Source organism: Vigna unguiculata, chromosome 5, assembly GCF_037176805.1.
Source record: "Vigna unguiculata cultivar grain cowpea cultivar isolate G323 ecotype 2 chromosome 5, ASM3717680v1, whole genome shotgun sequence".
In the NCBI taxonomy this organism is placed as follows: Eukaryota; Viridiplantae; Streptophyta; class Magnoliopsida; order Fabales; family Fabaceae; genus Vigna; species Vigna unguiculata.
The window spans coordinates 4,294,524-4,320,770 of NC_140796.1; the positions used below are offsets into that span (position 1 = coordinate 4,294,524).

Genomic DNA, 26,247 nt, shown 5'->3' on the forward strand with positions numbered 1-26,247 from the left:
GAGAGGGGTTTGTTGGGTGGAGGTGAAGGTGTGGGGGGTGGGGTTGTATTCACTTTCTTCCTCTGTAGGTTGGAAAGCCGGAGACTTTACAGCTTCAGAGGTCTCTTTGGCTTTTCCTTTCAGGTCGGCATCTGCCTCGATCTTCCTCCTGAGGCGGGAGTTCTCTTGTCTGAGCGCTTCCATCTCTTCAGCGTTGCGTTTCTTGAGGTTTGCAAGTTCCTCTTGCATCTTCATCTGGCCGTCTAGGATGGCGGCCAAATCAGGGGTGATGCCAGAGGGTCCAGAGGGACCAGCGTCAACTTGCTTGCTAGCTCCAGCTTTGTTGCGGGTAGAAACCATCTTCAGAGAAAAGCGGGTACTAAGGGTGTTCATCTCGGTCCCACGGTGGGCGCCAATTGTTCCTACAGAGGGACAAATAAGATAAGTTAGGCACGAGCGTCACCTTACTATGTAGTCCGCTATCTCCTTAGTTGGCCTCTTCCCATTCGATACATGCCGGCTTGAACCCAGGAGGGGTTACCTGCAGAAGAATCTCCGAAGCTCAAGTAAGTCAAAGCTCTCAAGAGTCAAATCAGCAATTAATGAATGCGTACCTTTAAATGATGGGGTCCACGTGTATTTATAGACATTAATGACGTTCGACCATTTCATGGGCTGGGCCTTGACTTGGGCTCTAGCTTGGGCCCCAGCTTGGGCCATGAGTGGGCCTGGTCCTAAAGCAGTTTCCAGAGGTGTATTGAAATGGGTTAGCCTTCTAGGCAAGTAGTCGGTTTTGGCCGGCTACCTGTCTAGATGGCTAGTGCTGGTTGTGTCCGGATGCTGGATGGTATGTGGTTTTAACGTGTGTACTTATTTACTTGATTGGGCTTGGCTAGGTACAGTACACCTACAAATGATATTAAATTTAAGTGCACTTTATGCATATTAATGTGATTTTTAATTGGATATTTTATAAATTTTTAAATTTGACATCCAATTACAATGAAAAATATGTAGTAATTAATATTTATTAAAATTATGAATTTAAATTTAATTTCATTTTAAAATATTGATTTATTAAGATAAAATTTAATTTTTTTAATATATTGTAATTTAATCTTATCTCCGATGAATGCGAACGTATTTAACGTGTTCTCATCTAAAACATAAAAATAAACACATGCTCATAATAAATATCAACAATAAATAATAATAATTCTAATTTTATAATTCTTATATCATATTAAAATAAAAAATTTACATTTAATTCTATCCTAATAAACTAAAACTGAAATTTATTCGTACTTTTATAATCTAATATATTCTTGTAAATAAAATAGATGAGAAAAAAAAAAGAAAAAAGGTTTTACAGAGATGGATGAAGAAAAGAAAAAGTTTAGTTGTCTCCTTATTACGTGTTAAAAGCAAAAGCCATGTCATGCACATTTCCCAAAGACCAAAAAGAAAATTTAAGGGTAGAGAACAAAGATGTCCTATAAATATGCACTTCATAGCTGGTAGGCATCACAAGCAAATAGATCCTTTCAAAAACATGGGCACCTCCATTTTTCTCCTCCGCCTTATACTTTCCTTCTTTCTTCTTTTCACTTTCTTCCTCGAAGCTGTTCATGGCACCAAAAAGGCAAGCAAACTGCTTTTGCTTATTACTCATTCATCTGATACTAAAATAGTAGCACAAAATTATGATGATGATTTTGTTTGTGATGTTGCTGAGTTTCCCATCATCATCATTGGTGTTATATTTCACAAATGTTTGATTTTGTTTGCAGTGTTACATCGTATACTTGGGAACACACTCTCATGCTTCCAACCCTACTTCTCTTGACCTACAAACTGCTACGTATTCTCATTATCATTTACTAGCTTCAACCCTCCGAAGGTATATATCAAATCATGGCTTCTCGTGTAATTTTGTTTTCATCAATTATTGTCCTATTATATATGCATTTTTCAAGGACCCAATCATATATTGTTATAATTAAAGTCTCATATTCTGTTTATTCAGTAGTTATTTGTTCTGACTAATTTCTTTTTTATCATGTTACGTGTCGCTCTATATATATATATATATATATATATATATATATATATATATATATAAGTTTAAATAAAATTAATGTCTCTAAAAATAATTTTAATTTCATAGCTCTAAATAATAATTATTTTAATTATTAATGTTTTCTTGTTAATAACTTTATTTATTCACAAAGAAAATTTAAATAAGAATGAGTAACTCCTTGTCCCATTAATAAACTAATTAAACTGTATAAATCCACTACCCACATGTTTGGGGGTAAAACTTTTATTATTTACTGATATTATTATCTTTAAGAATAAAAAGACAATGTTAGAAAGAAAGAAAAAATCCCATTAAATATATATCGGTACCAATGATGATATGAATAATCGAAAAACCATTAAATTAGTAATAATGATTGATAAAGTTAATGAATATTTACCCTAGTAATATAACTACGCGACAAAAATCATTGGAAAGAATCTTTTTGGAGATTGACCGCTTGAAATAATTGATTATATTTTCACTTAGTGTGTCCTTCTCACATAGCCTTTTACAGTTCAAGCATCTAAAATAAGTAGGTATATATACTGTGTTGAAATTAAACTTACTTGATTAGAATGCATAGTACACAACTAACAAACATAATAGGTTCTTAAGTGTGAGATAAAGAAATTAACGTGTAGTTAATTGTTTGACAGTGAGGAGAAAGCGAAAGAAGCGATTATTTACTCATACAACAGACACATAAATGGGTTTGCAGCACTGCTGGAAGAGGAAGAAGCAGCAGATATTGGCAGTGAGCATGCAATAGCTTCCATTCATTCTTTTTCATTTTGTTTTGTTTGAAATTATAGTTTGTGACACAGTTTTTGGAATGAGGCAGAAAACCCTAACGTGTTGTCTGTGTTCTTGAGCAAAAAACATGAACTGCATACTACCCGCTCATGGGAATTTCTTGGACTACACAGAAATGGGAAGAACTCTGCATGGCAAAAGGGAAGCTTTGGTGAAAATACAATAATCGCAAACATCGACACTGGTAAGCTTAATTATTTATTAATTATGTGCATGGGAATAATGAAGTGCTTTCTTTAATCGTGAATTTAGCATTGGATAGGTGTTTGGCCAGAGTCAGAGAGCTTCAGTGATAAAGGATATGGTCCTGTTCCCTCCAAATGGCGTGGGGGTAATGTTTGTCAGATTAACAAACTTCCACGCTCTCAGACAAATCTATGCAACAGGTTCTTCTCTTTTACCCTTTCTTTTTCTTCAATATTTAATTTACAAATTCTGAAATAGTAAGGACTCACTTCAAAAGGAAATGACAATTATTGGAGAAGAAATAAGAAATTAATGTCGTGGGATCTTTTACAAATTGTTTATATCCTTGGAAGACATAATCCATCATTGATTTATTTTTTAATGTTCGATTTCGTGTCCCTTCTCCTATGCCCTAAAGTACTTTACAAGTCCACCACCTTTCTCTTTCTCCTTTTCTTTTTCATCTACCTTTTTACTTTGTCCAGAGTTTCTTACATTATTCAATTTATATACATAGATATCATATTCAAAACCATTTATTATCTGTTTTTTTAAATATTGTTAATAATATAGTCGTGCGTATGAACAGAAAGTTGATAGGAGCAAGATTCTTCAACAAAGCTTTCGAGGCTTACAATGGCGAACTTGTTCCCTCGCTGCAAACAGCGCGTGACTTCATGGGACACGGCACTCACACTCTATCAACCGCTGGGGGCAATTTTGTGGGAGGCGCAAGCGTATTTGCGGTGGGTAACGGCACCGCAAAGGGTGGGTCCCCGAGAGCACGAGTGGCGGCGTACAAAGTGTGTTGGTCTCTGACGGACCCAGCCGGTTGTTACGGTGCCGACGTGTTGGCTGCTATCGACCAAGCCATCGACGACGGCGTGGATGTCATCAATCTTTCAGTTGGTGGCAGTTACGTTGTGACCCCCGAAGGAATATTCACCGACGAAGTTTCCATCGGGGCCTTCCATGCCATTTCTAGAAACATAGTGGTAGTTGCCTCTGCTGGAAATAATGGACCAACACCTGGCTCTGCGGTGAATGTGGCTCCTTGGGTCTTCACCATCGCCGCTAGCACCATAGACAGAGATTTCAGTAGCAATTTAACCATTAACAACAATCAGCAAATCGAGGTACCATTGTCTCTAGTTAAAACATCTACGTCTATTTTCTTATTCTAACCTACCCATGCATATATACATATAAGAAATAATATAAAACATAATTTTGTATGGTCAAGGTCAACACTTTAACATAGATTTAAGAATGTAATAGACATGAAAAAAAATGTATCAAGAAAGTGATAAATATAATAACATCACAAATTTTGTGAAAGTAAGATTTTTAAAGTAAAAGTGTAATTTTCTTTTGTTTGAGATGTAGGAAAAGAAAAGGAAAGAACAAAATTAATGGGCTCCACATGTGGAAACACTTTCTTCATCACGTGGCCACTTCATAAGTCTAAAGAATCCACGAGAGTTTTCAATAATATATGCACGGCAAAATTTACATAACTATGGTCACCGACAATTGTTGTCGTTTAATATTTTATCCATCGCTATAAATTTTGTTACTGATCTTATACCAATTTTCAAAACGGAAACTAGAATATTAATATCATAATTTTGTTAAATTAAACTGAATAGTGTTGAAAAATACGTCAACATACTTGTTTATAAAGTAAGTAGTGATGAATAAGTTAATTTATTTAATATCTTTAAAGTTCTTTTAAAAAACTGTTCAGACACTAAAAATACAACTTGGTTAGTGGTTGACAAAGCAAACCAAATGATGATTATTTCGAAAGGCAAAGGCAAAACGACAATTAAATAGAACATTTTTTAGGAAAAGAGTTTAACGTACACATTTAATGAATATGCGATTTTTTGGTTTTTCATTTTCTATTCCATAATTTATTTTAAAGATAATTATATTTTAATTCATTTTTAATCTATAATTCTAATCACTTTTCAATTATCATATTACATTACTAAAAATATTAAAATAAATAATTAAAAAATAATTAAAATAATAAATTAAAAATAAGAAAAAAAGATAAAAATATCATTTTTCTTATTTTAATATCCATATAATCAAATGGCGAATTGACATTGAAGTCCTGATGTGATTGGTATACACAGGATTGGAGTGTATGTAAGACCGTGATGGATGCATGTACACGTACAATTGGTGTTGCTGTAGAGTGAAAACATATAAATTTATAAGAAAGGATAAATTTTAAATTTTTATACTGAATTGTGTTTAAAAATATGATTTATTATTTTAAAAAATTGTAAAAGTCGTGATTTTATTTTACTATTTTAGAAGTAGTATTTTTTAATTTACTTAATGCTGAATGAGTGCAATTTATATCCAGTTGATTGGTTCTAATTAAATATGTTTTCATTATTTAATTCTCAATTATCTCTTTTGAATTCTACATGCGATTAAAACATGTGTGAAACTATGGATAAAACTAAAATATAGAATCAATAATGTAGAAAAAATTGCATATATAGTTTTAATGTGAAACTATAAATATACCTTTTCATTTTCCTTGAGGTGAAATATGATTGGTTGAAGTTACCATCAGTACAACAAGAACTTCACATGGGTTGTCCAAGATAACCCGAACCATGAGTCGTTCTATTTGGAAATCTAGCAGAGATATATTGAAAATAAAAATGAGGGGTCTCAAATAGTTTCGTTTCCAAATATCTTTTATAAAATAGATCAGGGTTAAAATGAATTTTGTCTCATTACTGAATTTATTAACCCATAAATGTAATTTCAATCTGGATTAAGGGTTAACCTTAGTTACCTTGGATAGAAAGTTGACCAGAGTAGACCTAGACTAACTTGAGTTGAACTTGACCAAAATTAATTTGGATTGGAGTCCAAATTTTCTACTGTTTTTTTATTTTATTGTCTTTTGCTAAACATTAAAAATACACTGTATTAATATTTTAAATATTTTTTTAATATATTTTAAAACGTCATAATTAGTGATAATCAATATATTGTGAAGAGACAATAGAGGAATAGAAAAAAACTCGACAAAGAATCCAAATCCCTTGGATGGATCATGAATTTAGAATAACTCGGTTGAACTTTTGGATCTGATTTGTCTTTTTTGAAATTTTAAAGTACAACCAATTGAAAATTCACTTTTTGCATTCGTTTTCAGTTTTCATTAATTTTGCTTCTTTTATTTCTTTTTATTTTTAATTTCTGACATCATAACGTTGGTTTAGTGTGGTATATAATTTATAAAGTTTGTATTATAAACTTGCAGGGAGCGAGTCTTTTTGTAAACTTGCCACCGAACAAGGCCTTTTCTCTGATCCTTTCCACCGATGCTAAACTTGCGAATGCAACATTTCGAGACGCGTAAGTGCAAAATCTCACAAGCTTAATTTGCTTCAAACAACCTTTTTTTATTAGAATATCAATGTTTCTCGTTGACATGTATGTATATATATTGGTGCAGTGAACTATGTAGGCGTGGAACACTTGATCCTGCAAAAGTAAAGGGCAAAATAGTGCGTTGTATTCGAGATGGAAAGATAAAATCAGTTGCTGAGGGTAATGAAGCTCTTTCTTCAGGCGCACAGGGAATGATTTTGGGCAATCAAAAGCAAAATGGTAAAACAACTTTTGGCGAGCCTCATGTTCTGTCCACTGTGGGCACAAACAAGGACCATGCAGGGGGACAGTCTGATTTTTTCTTAACTGCAACGTAACTACATATCCTTCATGCACTTCAAAATTCTTTAGCAGTTTTCAAACGACGTGCTACAAAACAATAGCTCCATTTTTTGCAGGGACCCTATAAAATCAGGTGCTACCATAAGAATGTCCCCAGCAAGGACGTTGTTTGGAAGAAAGCCAGCTCCAGTTATGGCTTCATTCTCATCTAGAGGACCCAATAAGATTCAACCATCGATACTCAAGGTGCAGCCCATCCACATTAGTTAATTAGTATATATTTGATTCAGTTGTTATAAAGAAAATGATTTTTTGATAACTTTTTCTTACAGCCTGATGTGACTGCACCTGGTGTGAACATACTTGCTGCCTACTCAGAATTCGCAAGTGCATCAACCTTGCTAACAGACAATCGTCGTGGGTTTAAATTTAACGTATTGCAAGGAACATCTATGTCTTGCCCTCATGTTGCTGGCATCGCTGGACTTCTCAGAACACGTTATCCTAGTTGGAGTCCTGCTGCTATAAAATCAGCAATCATGACCACAGGTGTGAATCTCTAATTTCATAATTTCTTTAGTTTTGTTTTTTACCAAGTTGTACAAATTGTAACATGATTGAGTATATATACCTTTGCAGCAACCACACTTGACAACACAAACAGGCCAATACAGGATGCGTTTGCTAAAACACTGGCAACTCCCTTTGCTTATGGCTCAGGACATGTTCAACCTGACCTTGCCATTGATCCTGGCCTCGTTTACGATCTAGGCCTCACTGATTACTTGAACTTCTTATGCGCTTCTGGATACGACCAACAACTCGTTTCTTCTCTCAACTTCAACAGAACTTTCATTTGTTCAGGCACTCACAGTGTAACAGATTTGAACTACCCTTCGATCACGTTGCCAAATCTAGGCTTAAAAGCCGTAACCATTACTCGCACGCTAACAAATGTTGGAACACCAAGCACATACACTGCAAGTGCCCAATTACCTGGATATAACATTACCGTTGTGCCAAATTCCTTGACTTTCAGTAAAGTTGGTGAAAAGAAGACATTTAAGGTGACTGTGAAGGCAAGTAGTGCAACTAAGAGGAGAACTTATGAATTTGGAGAATTGCGATGGACAGATGGAAAACATATAGTAAGAAGTCCTATCACTGTAAAACGCAGATGAAATTTCCCAATGGATAATCAGATGTACGTTTGACTCCGGCTAGGTTCTCATCTCATGTTATGGGAACGGTTGTGTTGTTTTGTTTTTCTGGGATAATGTCTACGTTTTTGGTTTTTTCTCTATTGTGTGATGTATGTGTGTTTTATGTATAATAAGAACATTAATAATGGAGGTGCTGGCAAGTCCGCAACACATGCCAACTTTTTTCTCAAATGTGGGTCAAATGGAGATGCTTGAAATCTAAAGCCTGTATTAACTTTCTAATCTTAACATTGTGTATTTAGAAATTTCTCCCTGAAATGTCAAGAATTTAGACATTAATTCAGTATTCTAGATCACTCTTGAAGAAGTAATCTCAGAATTTGGGTTTATCTCATCATAATGAAGAGTAATCCAATTTTAAATCAATCTTATATATTTTTTTTTAGCTATATATATAACGAATTAATTAGGATCTCTAACACCTCCATTTCGTTGAAGACAAAATATTTCATCTTAATGATTTTTTTAACCATTTTATGTTAAATAGTTTAAATTATATATTTTAAAATAAGAGAGCAATTTTACTTGCCTTGTAATACATGTATCTCTTGTAAAAAATAAATGTATTTTTCTTCTAACATATTAAATTGAAAATATTGTATAAATTATTTAAATGAATATTTTCAGTTAAAAAGGTTTATTACTTTTATTGTTAAAATCAAATATTTAATAACGGACTTTAGGCACATCAGCTATTAAAGTGTTTTTTGTGTAATGAAGACTAGTTCTTTTAAGGAAGAATAAAACTCCAGAAATAACCCTGCAGTTAAAAACTATAATCACAATAAATTGTACATGTAAGTAACTAAAATCCAAATTCTAATTTTACAATTCAACAAATTTATTAAAAATCACTACCTCTAACAGTTTCAGAGATGAAAACAATCATTTATTACAATGATTTTTTGTCTTTTAGAATACATGACTTAGAATCTATATATCACTCCAACATTCACTTCAGTATAGTGATCTTAGCCATTGGATTTACATCAAATGGTTACTTATAAAAGAGATTATATAGTTAAAAATGAAAGATCGATATGTTGGAATTAAAGTTACCTTAAAAGTTATACCATATTATTCTTTTTAAAACTTTTTTAGACTTTATATTGTCATTATTTTTTTAGATTTTCTTATAATTTTTTAATATAAAATCTTTGTAAGACTTGCACTTTGACAATTTTTTCTTTTACACTTTTATAAGATGAAAAGTAAATTTATTTGTATAATTCAAATCTTATTCAAAACACACGGTGTTAAAGTTAACCGCAATGTATGCTATATTAACATATTTTAACAGAATATTTCACAAGATTTAAATTTTATAACTATAATTGGAAACGTAGTAATTAGTCCTTATAAGGCAACCTATAAGAAAATAAATAAGCTACAAAAGTTGTACAAAGATTAGTGAAAAGCAAAAGCTATGACAAACACAATTCCCAAAGACAAAAAAAGGAAGGCGGTTTAGATTGCATTTGCTTATACAGAAGGAAATGAATATCAACCCTAAAATATTATAGAAGAAAGGCATAAAACAAGATGGAATAAACTTTCTCTCCAACATTTGTATACATTTGTAGGAAAGTATATTATTGATTCTTTATGAATAAACTATATAATCATTATATAGTATATATATTTTAATAATTTTTATTTTTTAAATAAATAATTAAAATAGAAATGCTAAAAATAATAAATAAAATATATTTTTATTTGTTAAATTTTGAAACAAGATTTATTTTTATTTATATTTTTAAAACTATTTTTACAATGAATTAATTTCAATATTTATTTTACAAGTTTATTTTTAAATATAGAATATATTATCAATCAACTTTTCATTTTTTTTTTCTTCTACTTGGATAATCACATTTTCCATTCTTTCTTTTCTTTTCCTTTTTACCTTTTCCTTAGAACAAAGATGTGTTATAAATATGCATTTCCTATCTGATATTCATCGCAAACATTTCCCAAAGATCGCTTGAGAATGGGCTACTCCATTTTTCTTCTCCGTCTTATAGTTTCTTCGTTTCTTGTTTTCACTTTCTTGCTTGAAGCTGTTTATGGCAGCAAAAAGGCAAGTAAACTGCTTTTGCTTATTGCTCATTCATCTGACACTAAAATTGTAGCACAAAATTATGATGATGATGATGATTTGGTTATGATATTGTTGAGTTTCCATCATTGATCATTGGTTATATTTCACAAATGTTTGATTTTGTTTGCAGTGTTACATCGTATACTTGGGAACACACTCTCATGCTTCCAACCCTACTTCTGTTGACCTACAAATTGCTACTTATTCTCATTACAGTTTACTAGCTTCAATCCTCGGAAGGTATTAAACTGGTGTTTGTTGTGTAATTTTGTTTTCATTAATTTTTGTCCTATTATACATTCTATTTTCAAAGATCCAATTATATATTGTTACAATTGAAGTCTCATATTGTGTTTATTCAGTAGTTATTCCTTCTGATTAATTTCTTTTTTATCTGTTGGGTGTCTTTCTATCCATAGAGTATAAGTTTGAATAAAATTAATGTCTCTAAAAATAATTTGAATTTCATAAATCTAAATAGAAACTATAAATTTATAAAATAAAAATATAATATTTTTAATTTTAATATTTTTCTTGTTAATAAATTTATTTATATATTGACAGAGAAATTTTAAATAAAAATGGGTAACAAAAGACCGTAGATATGTATATATTTTGATTGGATAGCATAATACTGTACTGCCCTTGTCTCATTAATAAACAAATGAAACTGTCTATTTCCATTACTCAGATGTATTTAATATCCTACGTCGATAACCCACATGTTTGGGGTACAACTTTTACTTAATCGTATAAGTTTAGGAATAAAAGAGATGTTAGAAAAAACATAAAAATAAAAATAAGGAATATATATATATATATATATATATATATATATATATATATATATATAGGTACATTAATCGAAAAAATATTAAAATAGCTATATATGAATATTAATTATTTATAAAATCAATGGTTATTTCACCAGTATAATATAACTACACAGCAAAAGTCATTGGAACAAATCTTTTTGAAGATTGACTACTTTAAATAATTGATTCTGTTTAAATAAATATTAATAAAATACTATAGAAAATAATAATTTATGTAACTGTAAATTGAGTATAAGAGAAAAATTGAAGTGTCAAAATGTAATCAAACATATTTATTAGAATTGACTAAAGAATGCATAGAACACAAACAAACAATCATATAACGGTTGCCATATAAAGAAATCAACAGATAATAAGTAGGATGAATACATCAAAGGTAATAATTTTTTTTTTTTTTTGTCAGCAATGAACAATATATAATATAGGTAATTTGATGGTTTGACAGTGAAGAGAAAGCGAAAGAAGCGATTATTTACTCATACAACAAACACATAAATGGGTTTGCAGCACTGCTGGAAGAGGAAGAAGCAGCAGATATTGGCAGTGAGCATGCAATAGCTTCCATTCATTCTTTTTCATTTTGTTTTGATGAAATTATAGTTTGTGACACAGTGTTTGGAATGAGGCAGAGAACCCTAACGTGGTGTCTGTGTTCTTGAGCAAAAAACATAAACTGCACACTACCCGCTCATGGGAGTTTCTTGGACTACACAGAAGTGGTAAGAACTCTGCATGGCAAGAGGGAAGCTTTGGTGAAAATACAATAATTGCAAACATCGACACTGGTAAGCTTAATTATTTATTAATTATGTGCATGGGAATAATGAAGTGCTTTCTTTAATCGTGAATTTGCATCGGATAGGTGTTTGGCCAGAGTCAGAGAGCTTCGGTGATGAAGGATATGGTCCCGTTCCCTCCAAATGGCGTGGGGGTAATGTCTGTCAAATTACCAAACTTCCAAGCACCAAGAAAAATCTATGCAACAGGTTCCTCTTCATAGATATTTTTATTAACAATTTATTATCTGTTTTTATTTTAGATATTGTTTACGATATACTCGTTCCTATTTATTTGTGCACCATGAACAGAAAGCTGATAGGAGCAAGATTCTTCAACAAAGCTTTCGAGGTTTACAATGGCGAACTTGTTCCCTCGATGCAAACAGCGCGTGACTTCATGGGGCATGGAACCCACACTCTATCAACCGCTGGAGGCAATTTCGTCGGAGGCGCAAGCGTATTTGCGGTGGGTAATGGCACCGTAAAGGGTGGGTCCCCGAGAGCACGAGTTGCGGCGTACAAAGTGTGCTGGTCTCTGACGGACCCAGCCGGTTGTTACGGCGCCGACGTGTTGGCTGCTATCGACCAAGCCATCGACGACGGCGTGGATGTCATCAATCTTTCAGCTGGTGGCAGTTACGTGGCAACCCCCGAAGGGATATTCACCGACGAAGTCTCCATTGGCGCCTTTCATGCTATTTCAAGAAACGTACTTTTAGTTGCTTCTGCAGGGAACGATGGACCAACTCCTGGTTCTGTGGTGAATGTGGCTCCTTGGGTCTTCACCATTGCTGCTAGCACCTTAGACAGACATTTCAGCAGTAATTTAATCATTAACGACAATGAAGTAATCGAGGTACCATCCTCTCTAATTAAAATCTCTACGATAGCTTAGTGTTGTATATAATTGTTAAGTTTGTATTACATATTTGCAGGGATCGAGTCTTTTTGTAAACTTGCCACCGAATCAGGCCTTTTCTTTAATCCTCTCCACCGATGCTAAACTTCCTAATGCAACATTTCGAGATGCGTAAGTACAACACATCAGAGACTTAACTTGCTTAGAATATCAATGTTTCTTACATTCTTCTTATTGTTGACATGAATGTATATATTGGTGCAGTGAACTTTGTAAGCGTGGAACACTTGATCCTGAAAAAGTAAAGGGCAAAATAGTGCGTTGTGTTCGAGGAGGAAAAATAAAATCAGTTGCTGAGGGTAATGAAGCTCTTTCTTCAGGCGCACAGGGAATGATTTTGCGCAATCAAAAGCGAAATGGGAAAACGACTTTTGGCGAGCCTCATGTTCTGTCTACTGTAGGCACAAATGGGGACCATGCAGGGGGACAACCTGATTTTTACTTAACTGCAACGTAATTATATATCCTTCATGCACTTCAAAATTATTTAACACTTTTCAACGACGTGCTACGAAACAGTTGCTCCATTTTTTATACATGCACGCATGCAATTTTTTCAGGGACACTATAAAATCAGTTACTACCATAAGAATGACCCCAGCAAGGACGTTATTTGGAAGAAAGCCAGCTCCAGTTATGGCTTCATTCTCATCTAGAGGACCCAATAACATTCAGCCATCTATACTCAAGGTGCAATACATCCACATCAGTTAATTAGTATATAATTGTGTGTGTTTGTGTTTTTTCATTAAACTCTTGTTTCATTTTGGTTTCAGCCTGATGTGACTGCACCTGGTGTGAACATACTTGCTGCCTACTCAGAATTTGCAAGTGCATCAACCTTGCCAACAGACAATCGTCGTGGGTTTAAATTCAACGTATTGCAAGGAACATCTATGTCTTGCCCTCATGTTGCTGGCATCGCTGGACTTCTCAAAACACGTTATCCTAGTTGGAGTCCTGCTGCTATAAAATCAGCAATCATGACCACAGGTGTGAATCTCTAATTTCATAATTTCTTTAGTTTTGTTTTTTTACCAAGTTGGACAAATTGTAACATGATTGAGTATATATACCTTTGCAGCAACCACACTTGACAACACAAACAGGCCAATACAGGATGCATTTGCTAAAACATTGGCAACTCCTTTTGCTTATGGTTCAGGACATGTTAAACCTGACCTTGCCATTGATCCCGGCCTCGTTTACGATCTAGGCCTCACTGATTACTTGAACTTCTTATGCGCTTCTGGATACGACCAACAACTCGTTTCTTCTCTCAACTTCAACAGAACTTTCATTTGTTCAGGCACTCACAGTGTAACAGATTTGAACTACCCTTCGATCACGTTGCCAAATCTAGGCTTAAAAGCCGTAACCATTACTCGCACGCTAACAAATGTAGGAACACCAAGCACATACACTGCAAGTGCCCAATTACCTGGATATAACATTACCGTTGTGCCAAATTCCTTGACATTCAATAAAATTGGTGAAAAGAAGACATTCAAGGTTACTGTGCAGGCAAGTAGTGCAACTAAGCGGAGAACTTATGAATTTGGAGAATTGCGATGGACAGATGGAAAACATATAGTAAGAAGTCCTATTACTGTAAAGCGCAGATGAAAGCCTCTTCAATGAAGTTGGTTGTGTTGGGATTCTTACTCATCATAATAATTGCATGCGTGCATAAGCATATGCAAGTTTGACTACAGCTAGGATCTCATCTCATGTTATGGTATGATTGTGTTTCCTTTTTTTTTGGGATATTGTCTACGTTTTTGGTTTTTTCTCTATCCGCTGTGTGATGTATTGTGTTTTGTGTATAATAAGAACAATAATAAGGTTGGTGAAATGGAGATGCTTGAATAGCATTACCATTGTGAGTTAAATCTAAAACCTACATTAACTTTCTAATCTTAACATTGCATATTTATAAATTTCTCAGTGAAACAATGTCAAAAATTTGGACATTAATCCAGTATTCAAGATCACTCTAGAAAAAAAATCTAAGAATTTGGGTTTCGTCTTATCATCCCAATGAAGACTACTTAATTTTAAGCATCCCAATGAAGACTACTCAATTTTAAATGAGTCTTAATTATATAGATTTTTTATCTACATGACTAATCAATTAGGATCTCTAATACCTCCATCACGTTGAAGATAAAACATTTCAAACAAAAAAGTTTACATGATTACACTTATGGATGATCCGATAATATTACAATACAGATAAAATAGCTAATAAACCCAATCATAATCGCTTTAATAAATTCTGAAGTCATTAACATTTGAGTTTAAGCCCAATTCAGCTTCCAAAAACTAATCATAGAGCAAGGGTTGTCTCCCCCTGTTTTCATTTTGGTTACATTGTTACCTGATATGAGTTCTTGGGTGTGTTAAACATTAATTTACTTGAACAATTGGCATTTTCAAACTCTGTACTTCGTGTATACAATGAACATAGCACCCCTAAGTTTACAACATGGATGAGAAAAAGAAGGATGGGATAGACGAGAATAAAAAGGAAACAAAATACTTTAGTATTCCGATGATTCAGCAAAGTTGTCCCAAACTGATCGTAGGAAAGAGGTCAGCCGAAGGTGATTTTCCTGTTTCAAATGCCTTGGATACTTGTTCCATGGTTGGTCGGGAACGTGGATTTTGACTCAAGCAAGCAAGTGCTAACCTTACGATTAAGATCAAGTCCCTATCAATTGGTTTTGTGGGTTGAGGAGGTCGTTGATCTAAAACATCAACCAATAGCAAATCATTAAGAATTGGTGGCATAGGTGGTGGTGACACAAACTGAGAAATGAGATCTCTTGGATGTTTTCCCATAATGATTTCCAAAGCAAGTACTCCAAAGCTATAAACATCACATTTCTCATTCACTTCCATTGTCTGGGCCAACTCTGCAAATAGATAATAAACAAAATGATATTTTAGAGTAATGCTAAGCATAAAGCAATGTGGGTTAAATGCAATCAAGTGTAGTAGCTAGCATTATCTAAATATGAGAGAAAAGGGTCTAACCTGGAGCAGCATAACCAAAGGTGCCTGCGAATTGAGTCCAACTATCTGAACTAGGCTTCAAAAACTTAGCAGTCCCGAAGTCAGAAACATGAGCTTCGTACTCAACATCCAAAAGAACATTTTTACTTGATATGTCACGATGAACAATTGGAGGTGAGCAATCATGGTGCAGATAAGATAAAGCATTGGCCACGCCTTTAACTACATTCACCCTCTTTTCCCAATCAAATGAAGTTGCTTCTGTATCTTTGTTCAGCAACTGATCCAAGCTACCCCCTTCCATGAACTCATAGACCAAAAATGAGACCTGTGAATGTGAGCAAAATCCATGCAACTTTATAATGTTCCGATGTTTGATTTCTGTCAATGCTTTAATCTCACTTGCAAAAGCCTTTGAACTAAATTCTGACATTTCCTCATCCATCGCTGAATGAAGTTTCTTCACAGCAACAACCAAACCTGAAGGCAACACCACTTTGTAAACATATCCTTGACTTCCTGCTCCAATGAGATATTTGTCATCAAAATTCTCTGTAGCTTCAATGATATTTTCAAACATGATTTTTCCATCGTAGCTCCATACGGAAAAGAGTGCTTTCCTTGGCGCTTCTTCAGAATTAGAATGACTTTTTCCCTTTCTTTTAACACGACAAAAGATGTACATTGAAAGTGCCACCCCACATAGAACAAGTACTAGGGCTCCTAAAGTAAGACCTGTCACTAGGATCACTTTGTTGCTCTCTCGTCTATGATTGGTCGGACAAAGAACCAATCCCTTGACATTACCACATAAGCCTTTGTTATTTTTCAATGATTCAATTGGAGCATCAAGAAAAAGTGGAATATTTGGAATTGGCCCTTCTAATTGATTGTCTGATATATTGAAGATACTCAATGCTCTGCTAAAAGTGGAAGGAATGGTGCCAGAAAGACTATTATGTGAGAGATTCAACATGAACAACCTTTCCAACTCTCCAATATTTGTTGGTATCGTTCCAATCAACAAATTGGCACTAAGATCAAGAGACACTAAATATTGGCTAAACTGAGAGGGAATGCTTCCATCAATATTGTTTTTGCTTAAATTTAAATTCCGTAACTTCTGCAATTTCATAACTTCTATTGGTATTGGGCCCCTCAACTCGTTATCTCCAAGATCCAAATCTTCCAGATTTTGCAGTAATCCAATTTCTGTTGGAATGTTTCCAGAAAGATGGTTATTGCTAATCTTGAGTTGAAATAACGATTTCATATTCCCTAATTCCTTTGGAAGGTTTCCACTCAAGTGATTAGAAGAAAGGTGAAGCACACCTAGCTTGTTTGCCTCAGCAAGTTCTATTGGCATACCCCCGGAGATATTATTGTTGGATATCTTTAAGGTATGAAGATTGTGGCACTTTCCCCAGTTTGGTGAAATGTGACCATGAAATTTATTGTCACTCAAATCAATGTACACCAAATTTGGATATACACCAAAATCTTGTGCTATATCACCTTCCAATTGGTTTCTTTCCACCCTGAGTCTAGCAATACTAGAGCAATTCTTTAAGCTTCTTGGCACTGGACCAGTGAAACGGTTGCCAAAAGCATTAAAGAACTGTAGTGAACCAGCAGAGCAAATATCAGGAGGTAAATGGCCCGTGAAATCATTCTCAGCTAGTAACAAGGATAGCCAGTTAGCAATGTCATTCAAGCCTTGTGGAATGCTGCCATTGAGTTTGTTACTGGACAATTCCAAAACGGTGAGCATTTTCAAATTTCCAACTGTATCAGGAATTGGTCCAGAGAGTTTGTTTGCTTGGAGACTAAGGACATCCAAATTGATCAAATTACCTATAGAGGGAGGAATTGCTCCAGAAAGATTATTAAAGCCTAAATACAACATGTTGAGCTTTGTCAAGTTTCCAATGGTGGAAGGAATGGGTCCGGAAAATTGATTGATATCAAGTCCAAGTTGCTCTAAATTGGCTAGATTTTCTATGGAAGCAGGGATTGATCCAGAAAGATTATTGGCATCAAGGAAGAGCAAGGTCAAGTTAGACATGTTCCACAGAGAGGATGGGATTTTCCCAGAGATTAGGGAGTTATTAGAAAGGTAAAGCTGATTTAAACTGCTCATGTTACCTATTGTTGCAGGGATAGTACCAGAAAGAGAGTTTCTTGACAAATCAACAAGTTCAAGGTTTGTCAACATTCCAATTTCTCGAGGAATGGAACCAAAAAGGTTACAATCCCCCATACCCAGATACTGCAACTTGTGCAACTCTCCAATCCCTGGAGGAATGGAGCTAGAAAAATTGTTGCCACCTAAATCTAGAAATGACAGGTTGGACAAGTTTGCTATGGAATTAGGAAGCTCTCCACTTAGGTGACACAAGGAAAGATCAAGGCTTTGTAAACTCCCCAGTGTCCACATTTCTTGAGGGATGGAACCGTGGAAAGAATTTGAAGAAAAATTTAAAACATTTACTTTTGTTATGTTACCAATCTGTGGGGGAATGGTTCCATGAAAGGAGTTTTGGTAGATATTGAGGCTGAGAAGGTTAGAAAAAATGGAGAAGCTAAGAGTGTGGAGTGTACCTTTAAGTCCATAACTAGAAAGATTTATGATGGACACAGAGTTAGATTTGTCACACTGAATTCCTTCCCATGTGCATGGATTATTACCTCTCCATGTTGGCAACAGAGTTTGGCTATGGTTGTCAAAGCTGCGTTTCCACTTCAACAAAGCATTTGCTTCACTGTCTTCAGCAGCAGCTTGGGGCCCCGACAACGTTAGAAAGACACAAAGAAACAGAAGCAGCATAGAGTTTTCCCTTTCAAACGTGCATTCCATGATTTTTAAGTGTAACAATGTCCTTGAATCAAGAATAAGAGGATATGGTGGTGATAATAGAAATTGGAGCTCAGAGTTGTGTTGCTTATAATTGATAATTGAAGAATGAGTGTGTTTCACATGTGTACATTTGGTCCAACACTGGTCAAAGGTATAATAAACATTATGGTATACTTTTTATTATGAATATCTGTATTCACACATGGCCTCGAATAAAATGCTTTCTGGTAATTAAATTATTATGCATTACGATGGAAAAGGAAAACATGATATTGTGGATGGATCGAATATGCGTGTGAAGATAAGGTGGAGTTATTATTAGTTTGGTTGTTGAAGAATGAAGAGACAGAAACAAAGATAAAAAAATCCAGGGTGACAGGATTTTCTCTGCTTTGTTTACTTTTGTACTTCTATTCTTTGGTTGGTCTTTCACGCGTATTCATAATAAGTATACTTAATTAATGGACATGTGCAACAATAATAAATGTATAACAAGTATACCTGCCTCCTGTGTCTGCATTCGTTGGTGGAATAATTCTTTCTTGATATAAAACTTTGATTTTATTTTAGATTAACACTTCATATTAATGAGTTACAACCCAAGTTAATTAAGTGACAAAAATTGAAACAATATAAACAAAAATTTGTGATATGAATAAACTATATATACAAACTTTCTCCTTTTTACGGCTTTTGCAGCATTATTTTCTGTCCTTGTAGGTTTGGAAATTGTCCTCCAATTTCGTACTATCTTTCTACTTTTATAAACCTAAAAGTCATGAGGTAAACATTTCTTTTAAGGAGATCATGTCTCTTAACACAAGAACTTCCTCTGAAGAGATTACACTGTCACATCTTTCATATGTTGGTCAACAATTTCATGCTAAATCTTGTGTTGTGGGTTTTAAGCCTATTGAAAATGTTAAGAAAAATACAATTCATTTGTCGACAAAAATGATTTTGGAATCCATATTCAATGAGTTAAAGAAAAAGAAACTCATCTTGATATGTTGTGGTAATCGTCAACACAAAATAAATAAAAAAATTGTGCAAATGAGAAAAATAAAAATAATATTTATATAATACTTTACTTTTTCATTTTTAATCAAGGTAAAACTTAAACTTTTATTTGAATTTTTTTTTTAAATATTTTAAATGAGGTGTCATGGGAAGGAATATGAGTGCTGAAAAAAATTTAATGGAAAAATTTGAGAAAGACGAATTACTTGAAAGGCAATTTATTGGAATATGAGTTTAATGTTTTCACTATAATGAGTTTAGGAATTTAATAGCCAGCACTTCCTTGTGGTGAAGCAATAGGGAACTTTTGTCCACCTCACCTTAGTTTTCAAAGTCAATTTAGTCTTATTCAAATAGTACTTTTCAATGGTCATTCTTATATTTTATTTTATTTATATCCCTTCAGAGATCACTTCTACAAAGTACAAGTAAAAAAAAGAAGAAAAAGTATTATATCTCCCTCTTTTCTCATTCACTGGTTCCTAAAATAATGGCTCCTTTTGACTCACCATTACCTAACATCTACCAGCTGTATAATTTTATATTCTAATCAGAGTGACAAAAAGTTTTATCCATTCTGAAAATGTCAAGTCTTTGATGTTTTCTAACCGACAGAGGAGTGTCTTTTACAACACAAAAAAATAAACTATTAATAAATATACGCAAGGAACATGCATTGAAAACTTTAGTAAGAAACAATACTTAGGGTCAAAAGTTACTTCACAACATAAAACTTCATGGGATACAAACAAAAAAAGTACAAACTTACCGTTCATCAAAGCTAAAACGCCACGTCTCTATCAACGAGTTTAATTTAAAGGGTTTGTTAGGAAATCCACGAAAAGATTATTTAAAGTTTATTAGGAATCATAAACAAAAGGACTACTCCTTAAATATGCGTCACATCTCTATCAAATTCCCTAGCCTTTATGAAAACAAAGACTTTACATCAACAATATACATGGTGATTTCGATCTCATTTACATATTTTCCACAAATTGATTAACAATATTGTATAAAAACTAAAAGTTATAACGAAGAAAAAAGTTCAAAATTTTTGACTGGTCAAATTTAAAGATCAAAAGCAAGAATCTATAAATAAAACAAAAATAATTTTCAGTGAAATCTACAGTGGTCTTTAACCAATGAATATAAAATTTGCCTTTGCTATGTCTGTGTCACTATATAAGGAAAGAGCACGAAAGCCATGTGCTAAGCACTTTCCAGAGCCAATGAAAAGAATGAGTGGCTCCATTTTTTACCTTCATCTTCTTCTTTCATGTTTTGTTATTTTCACTTTGTTGCTGAATGCTGTCCATGCCAGTAAAAAGGTAGGCCTAAGCCAGTTAATTGTTAATTCGTCACTCTATTTCAGTATTTTAATCAGTTTCTGCTTTGAAAATAAGGTGGTGATTTTATACATAGGATGTAGTAATTAACAATGGAATTTGGATGATATATAAATGCTGGGTTACTTCATTTTAGTTACTCTGCATCAATTGTTAGTCTGTGATCTGGTGTTTGCAGTGCTACATTGTGTACTTGGGAGCACATTCTCATGGTCCAAACCCTTCATCTGTTGACCTTCAAACAGCCACACATTCCCATTATGATTTACTGGGTTCGATCTTGGGAAGGTATATAAGTTGATGAAGCCACTAACTTCAGGGTTTAGAAGAAACTGGTTTATGGAATTAACTGTGTTGTGTGTGTGAATCATTCGCAGCCATGAAAAGGCCAAAGAAGCAATTATTTATTCATATAACAAACACGTCAATGGCTTTGCAGCTTCACTTGAAGAGGAAGAAGCAGCAGTTATTGCAAGTGAGAAAATCAGTAGTGTGTTGTTCAACTCATTTTTCGTTATTTCTATAATTTATTTTCAGATTAGTTGACACAAATAATGTTTCCACTGATGTAGAAAACCCAAACGTAGTATCTGTGTTTTTGAGCAAAGAGCATAAACTGCACACAACCCGTTCGTGGGAGTTTCTTGGACTGCAGAGAAATGGTATCAACTCAGCATGGCAAAGAGGGAGATTTGGTGAGAATACAATCATCGGTAACATCGACACAGGTAATTAACTTCGTAACATTACCATATATATGATCTATTTTACTCTACCAATTCAGTAATATCATTAAACTTTCACAGCACAATTCTTACACTTCATTACTCAATAATTAGAATCAAATGGCTATCTTTTAAATATTTTGAAACAGCATCAATGTTATGATCATAACCAGAGATATCAATTTATCCTACAGTTTGCCATATAATTTAGTTATTTTATTGAGGATGTATAGTTGGTTTATGTTGTCATGGCATGTTAATTATAGACCATTAAGGGCGTTCCAGTTTTCAAGTTATTTAGTTTACGTTCTCACCGACAAGTTCAGACTTCTCGAGTTGGCAAGATTCTTTTTTGGGCTCAAAAAATCTAAACAAGAAAGGTGGGACCGTTTATTCCTTAAAGTATTATATTTTATTGAGTGTGTATGTGAAACGTTTTCCTATTTTATTTTTCCAATAGTTCACACATGGTGTGTTCTACATTTGTAAATTACAAGGAGAATTTCCATGAATTTGTGAATCTAAAGGTCTCAATTCCAAGAAAATGTTTCATGCGCAATCAATTGTTACCAATTTTATTACACTTTTTTATTCATTTATTTAGTCAACTTATATATAAAAATAGTGATGTTAATTTCCATCCGTGTGGATTCGATCAATTATTATATACTACTCCTACTTAATACTCCTATGTTAAGGACAATTTTCTGTTAAAACTATATTATCGAAGGATAAAAATTATCAAATATCTTATATGTGTAAGACTAATTTTGTATAATGATATAAATTATAATATTTCGATAACTATAACCATAATATATGAAACATAATCCAACACATAAATCACATGCAAAATTTTAACTTCTATTTGAGTGTGAGTTAGTTTGCAATACACAATAAGAGAGACTTTGAATTTGATTTAAGGAAAAAAAAGTATATGTTAACATCTAAAACCAGAAATCAGTTTCTGGTTTTACGTTTGCAATATCTATAGTGGGATGTCTATATTCTTCTAATACTATTCTAACTTCACCTCTTACATAGGTGTCTGGCCTGAGTCCAAGAGTTTTACAGACCAGGGTTTGGGTCCTGTCCCTGCAAAATGGCGTGGTGGCAATGTCTGTCAAATCCGAGGTTTAAACAAAGTTCCATGTAACAGGTCATCTTCCTTTCTTTTAATCTTTCCTCTTCAATAGTTTAAGGTTTCTAGTTCTGTTAATTGTAATATTATGTGAACATTGCTGCTGGTATATTCAACCATAATACAATTAAAACTTCATTACATGTTATATAATTAAGGAAGCTAATTGGAGCAAGGTTCTTCAACAAAGCTTATGAAGCATTCAACGGTCAACTTCCTCGATCACAACAAACAGCACGTGACTTTGTGGGGCATGGCACGCATACTCTATCAACAGCAGGAGGCAATTTCGTTCCTGGTGCGAGTGTATTTGGCAATGGCAATGGCACTGCAAAGGGTGGCTCCCCGAGAGCTCGAGTTGCAGCTTACAAAGCGTGTTGGTCTCTCACTGATGCAGCTAGTTGTTTTGGTGCTGATGTGTTAGCTGCTATAGACCAAGCCATAAGTGATGGTGTTGATATTATTTCTGTCTCTGTTGGAGGCCGAACCAGTCTCAGTGCTGAAGAAATATTCACAGATGAGGTTTCCATTGGGGCATTCCATGCACTTGGGAAAAATGTTCTTGTGGTTGCTTCTGCAGGGAACGATGGACCAACACCTGGAACCGTTATCAATGTGGCTCCTTGGCTGTTCACAATTGCAGCTAGCACACTCGATAGGGACTTCAGCAGTACCTTAACTTTTGGAAACAATCAGCAAATTACGGTAATTAATTATCATTGTTATTCTTAACCTATGATTTCAATGACATGGCTGATTAGTGTTATTATATAATACCAGGGAGCCAGTCTTTTTGTAAACATACCACCTAACCAGTCTTTTTCTCTAATCCTTTCTACTGATGCTAAATTTGGCAATGCCACAAATCGAGACGCGTGAGTAGTACAAATCATCTCAAATGCTGCTTCAAACCTTGTTTATTCAATGGCTATTGATTTATTTTCACGCGTGTTTTTCCTGCAGTCGACTTTGTAAGGCTGGGACACTGGATCCAAGAAAAGTAAAGGGAAAAATAGTGTCATGCATTCGAGAAGGAAAAATAAAATCAGTTGCTGAGGGTAATGAAGCTCTATCTGCAGGAGCTATGGGAATGATTTTGGGCAATCAAAAGCAAAATGGAAACACTCTTCTTGCCGAGCCTCATGTTTTGTCCACTGTCAACTATCCTCCGGGCCATAAAAAAACAACGCCTGGTTTTCTCATAAGTGCCACGTATTGATATATCCTTTCACAATTTATCAGATGATACTAATCTTCACATAGCATGCATACAATGAAGTGTTACTGATTCCTTTTTGTGAATTGAAAGTAGTTATTTCGAACTACCTAATAATAGTTTCTCATATCTTTCTAGTAACCTTAACATTTTTTTTTATAATAGCTATACCAAAGTTAACCATATATGTTTATATTTCAGGGACGACACAATAAACTCGAATACGACAATAAGGATGTCTTCAGCAAGAACATTGCTGGGAAGAAAGCCAGCTCCAGTTATGGCTTCATTCTCATCAAGGGGACCCAATAAGATTCAGCCATCAATACTCAAGGTGCACCCACACACACGCACTAGTATTGAAATATTTAGTATCAACTATGTATGTTGTACACTTCTTATAACATAACACTGTCTTCACTGTTTGATAAGACATGTTTTTGTTTAATATCATGTTGTTTTAGCCCGATGTAACTGCGCCTGGTGTGAACATACTTGCTTCCTATTCACTATTTGCAAGTGCCTCTAACTTGCCTTCAGACACACGTAGAGGGTTTCCATTCAACGTAATGCAAGGAACTTCTATGTCTTGCCCTCATGTTGCTGGCATTGCTGGACTTATCAAAACACTTCACCCTGATTGGAGTCCAGCTGCTATTAAGTCAGCAATTATGACAACAGGTATATATTCTCTTTCTGTGTACACACTTTGTCCTATTATAGGAACTTTGGTTAACCCACTCTAAAATATGCACATGTACCATCATTTTCTTTTGGGAATTTCTAACTTACCTTAAACATGTCCTTGCAGCAAGCACAAGAGATAACACCAACAGAACAATAAGGGATGCGTTTGATAAAAAATTGGCGAACCCTTTTGCCTATGGTTCAGGACATGTGCAACCAAACCCTGCAATAGATCCTGGTCTTGTTTATGATCTAAGCCTTGTCGATTACTTGAACTTTCTGTGTGCTTCCGGATACGACCAACAACTCATCTCGGCACTCAATTTCAACAAAAGCTTCATTTGTTCAGGATCTCACACCATAACAGACTTGAACTACCCTTCAATCACATTGCCAAATCTGGGGTTAAAAGCCGTAACTGTTACTCGCACCGTCACCAATGTTGGACCACCAAGCACATATTCTGCAAAAGCTCAATTACCGGGATATACCATAGCTGTTGTACCCAATTCCTTGACTTTCACGAAAATTGGTGAAAAGAAGACATTCAGGATTGTTGTACAGGCTACAAGTGTAACTAAGAGGGGAAATTATAATTTTGGGGAATTGCTTTGGACGAATGGAAAACACAACGTTAGAAGTCCAATAACAGTTCGGCGCATATGAAAAACTTTATCCTTGGTTAAGGATGTCGCATTAAAGCAGATGCATATGTAAAATTGCATGTCTGTTGGGGATTCCATGCTATCGCTTCGCTGTGAATGGCCTTTGTTGTTGTTTTATCTTTGTTTTTGGTTTGGTTATTATAGTAATTTCATTTGGAATATGGGATCATTTTATAGTTTGGTTTTGGTTTGGTTATTTGGTAAGGTATATATAAACTAAATTTAACTTATAAAAAATATTTTATTTTTCTCTTCTATAAATTTTTAAAGGTAAGTTTGTCTAAACATACCCTTACTTCTAAATATGTAAACTAAATATCGAACCTCATTAATCCTTTTTTTGGTCTCTAATATTTTGCCGTTCTTTTCTTTAATATCTATCTTTGATTTCTCAACATTTTATATATTGAAAATTTGACAGAATTTATCAGTAATTAAAAATAATTTATATATTAAATTGAAAAAAAAAATCTATGTTAAGAAACCAAATTCACACAATTCGTTAATAGATTAACTACAAAATATATTTCAATCTAACAATAAAGACAAAAAAAATTGAAAACATTTTTAGTTATGGGTAGTTTGGGGAGTTCAAGTTTTATGGTGTTGCAGGACGAAAAAGATGGAGGTGCATAAAAAAGCATGCTTGGATTGGTATGGACTATATCAATTGCGACGACAATGAAAATTATAGTAGTAGTGATGTGGTTCAACAATAAAAGGTATTTCAGTCTTTCTCATTATTTTAGGTGTATTTAGTAAATCTATAGGTGTAAGAGGCAATAACCCATATTTTTTGCATTAAAATAAGCCCACTTTAGAACATTCAATATTTGGGCCTTAATATGCTTTTGTGATCAAAACAAACAAAAGAATTTAAGTTTACTTAACTGACATAACAAAATAATAATTGGACCAGCAGTTTGCAAATGTGTTTAA

At 34.1% G+C, this 26,247-nt stretch overlaps 4 protein-coding genes across 4 annotated transcripts; 3 read left to right on the forward strand and 1 right to left on the reverse strand.

The window, feature by feature from the left end:
• Positions 1 to 1,467: 1,467 nt before the first annotated feature.
• Positions 1,468 to 8,166, forward strand: LOC114185098 (subtilisin-like protease Glyma18g48580). The gene is made up of 11 exons (XM_028072608.2): positions 1,468 to 1,621; positions 1,770 to 1,879; positions 2,719 to 2,816; positions 2,904 to 3,059; positions 3,138 to 3,261; positions 3,651 to 4,197; positions 6,360 to 6,454; positions 6,555 to 6,803; positions 6,889 to 7,018; positions 7,105 to 7,321; positions 7,412 to 8,166. The coding sequence occupies exons 1-11, from the start codon at positions 1,481 to 1,483 to the stop codon at positions 7,951 to 7,953; spliced, it is 2,409 nt and encodes an 802-aa protein (XP_027928409.2). The 5' UTR covers positions 1,468 to 1,480; the 3' UTR covers positions 7,954 to 8,166.
• A 1,769-nt stretch (positions 8,167 to 9,935) lies between these two features.
• LOC114185099 (subtilisin-like protease Glyma18g48580) lies at positions 9,936 to 14,485 on the forward strand. Its single transcript, XM_028072609.2, has 11 exons — positions 9,936 to 10,075; positions 10,227 to 10,336; positions 11,378 to 11,475; positions 11,562 to 11,717; positions 11,795 to 11,918; positions 12,021 to 12,567; positions 12,647 to 12,741; positions 12,835 to 13,083; positions 13,191 to 13,320; positions 13,407 to 13,623; positions 13,715 to 14,485. Exons 1-11 carry the CDS (start codon positions 9,986 to 9,988, stop codon positions 14,254 to 14,256), a joined length of 2,358 nt encoding a protein of 785 aa, XP_027928410.1. The 5' UTR covers positions 9,936 to 9,985; the 3' UTR covers positions 14,257 to 14,485.
• A 302-nt stretch (positions 14,486 to 14,787) lies between these two features.
• On the reverse strand, positions 14,788 to 18,610 carry LOC114183637 (uncharacterized). The gene is made up of 2 exons (XM_028070718.2): positions 15,670 to 18,610; positions 14,788 to 15,548 (listed from the first exon to the last, which is right to left on the reverse strand). The coding sequence occupies exons 1-2, from the start codon at positions 18,503 to 18,505 to the stop codon at positions 15,190 to 15,192; spliced, it is 3,195 nt and encodes a 1,064-aa protein (XP_027926519.1). The 5' UTR covers positions 18,506 to 18,610; the 3' UTR covers positions 14,788 to 15,189.
• Positions 18,611 to 20,724: 2,114 nt separating this feature from the next.
• LOC114183902 (subtilisin-like protease Glyma18g48580) lies at positions 20,725 to 25,504 on the forward strand. The gene is made up of 11 exons (XM_028071077.2): positions 20,725 to 20,856; positions 21,053 to 21,162; positions 21,252 to 21,349; positions 21,447 to 21,602; positions 22,644 to 22,758; positions 22,899 to 23,445; positions 23,521 to 23,615; positions 23,704 to 23,952; positions 24,158 to 24,290; positions 24,421 to 24,637; positions 24,768 to 25,504. The coding sequence occupies exons 1-11, from the start codon at positions 20,758 to 20,760 to the stop codon at positions 25,307 to 25,309; spliced, it is 2,361 nt and encodes a 786-aa protein (XP_027926878.1). The 5' UTR covers positions 20,725 to 20,757; the 3' UTR covers positions 25,310 to 25,504.
• The last annotated feature ends 743 nt before the right edge of the window (positions 25,505 to 26,247 follow it).

Excerpts from the sequence above, each read along its gene's own strand:
- LOC114183637 (XM_028070718.2), bottom strand. The coding sequence starts at position 18,505 with ATGGAATGCACGTTTGAAAGGGAAAACTCTATGCTGCTTCTGTTTCTT. Across the intron at positions 15,549-15,669 it reads CTTTGGTTATGCTGCTCCAG|AGTTGGCCCAGACAATGGAA; the intron begins GTTAGACCCTTT and ends ATCTATTTGCAG.
- LOC114185098 (XM_028072608.2), top strand. The coding sequence starts at position 1,481 with ATGCACTTCATAGCTGGTAGGCATCACAAGCAAATAGATCCTTTCAAA. Across the intron at positions 3,060-3,137 it reads AATCGCAAACATCGACACTG|GTGTTTGGCCAGAGTCAGAG; the intron begins GTAAGCTTAATT and ends AGCATTGGATAG. Across the intron at positions 4,198-6,359 it reads ACAACAATCAGCAAATCGAG|GGAGCGAGTCTTTTTGTAAA; the intron begins GTACCATTGTCT and ends ATAAACTTGCAG.
- LOC114185099 (XM_028072609.2), top strand. The coding sequence starts at position 9,986 with ATGGGCTACTCCATTTTTCTTCTCCGTCTTATAGTTTCTTCGTTTCTT. Across the intron at positions 12,568-12,646 it reads ACGACAATGAAGTAATCGAG|GGATCGAGTCTTTTTGTAAA; the intron begins GTACCATCCTCT and ends ACATATTTGCAG. Across the intron at positions 13,321-13,406 it reads TTCAGCCATCTATACTCAAG|CCTGATGTGACTGCACCTGG; the intron begins GTGCAATACATC and ends TTTTGGTTTCAG.
- LOC114183902 (XM_028071077.2), top strand. The coding sequence starts at position 20,758 with ATGAAAAGAATGAGTGGCTCCATTTTTTACCTTCATCTTCTTCTTTCA. Across the intron at positions 20,857-21,052 it reads CTGTCCATGCCAGTAAAAAG|TGCTACATTGTGTACTTGGG; the intron begins GTAGGCCTAAGC and ends TGGTGTTTGCAG. Across the intron at positions 21,350-21,446 it reads AGAAGCAGCAGTTATTGCAA|AAAACCCAAACGTAGTATCT; the intron begins GTGAGAAAATCA and ends CCACTGATGTAG.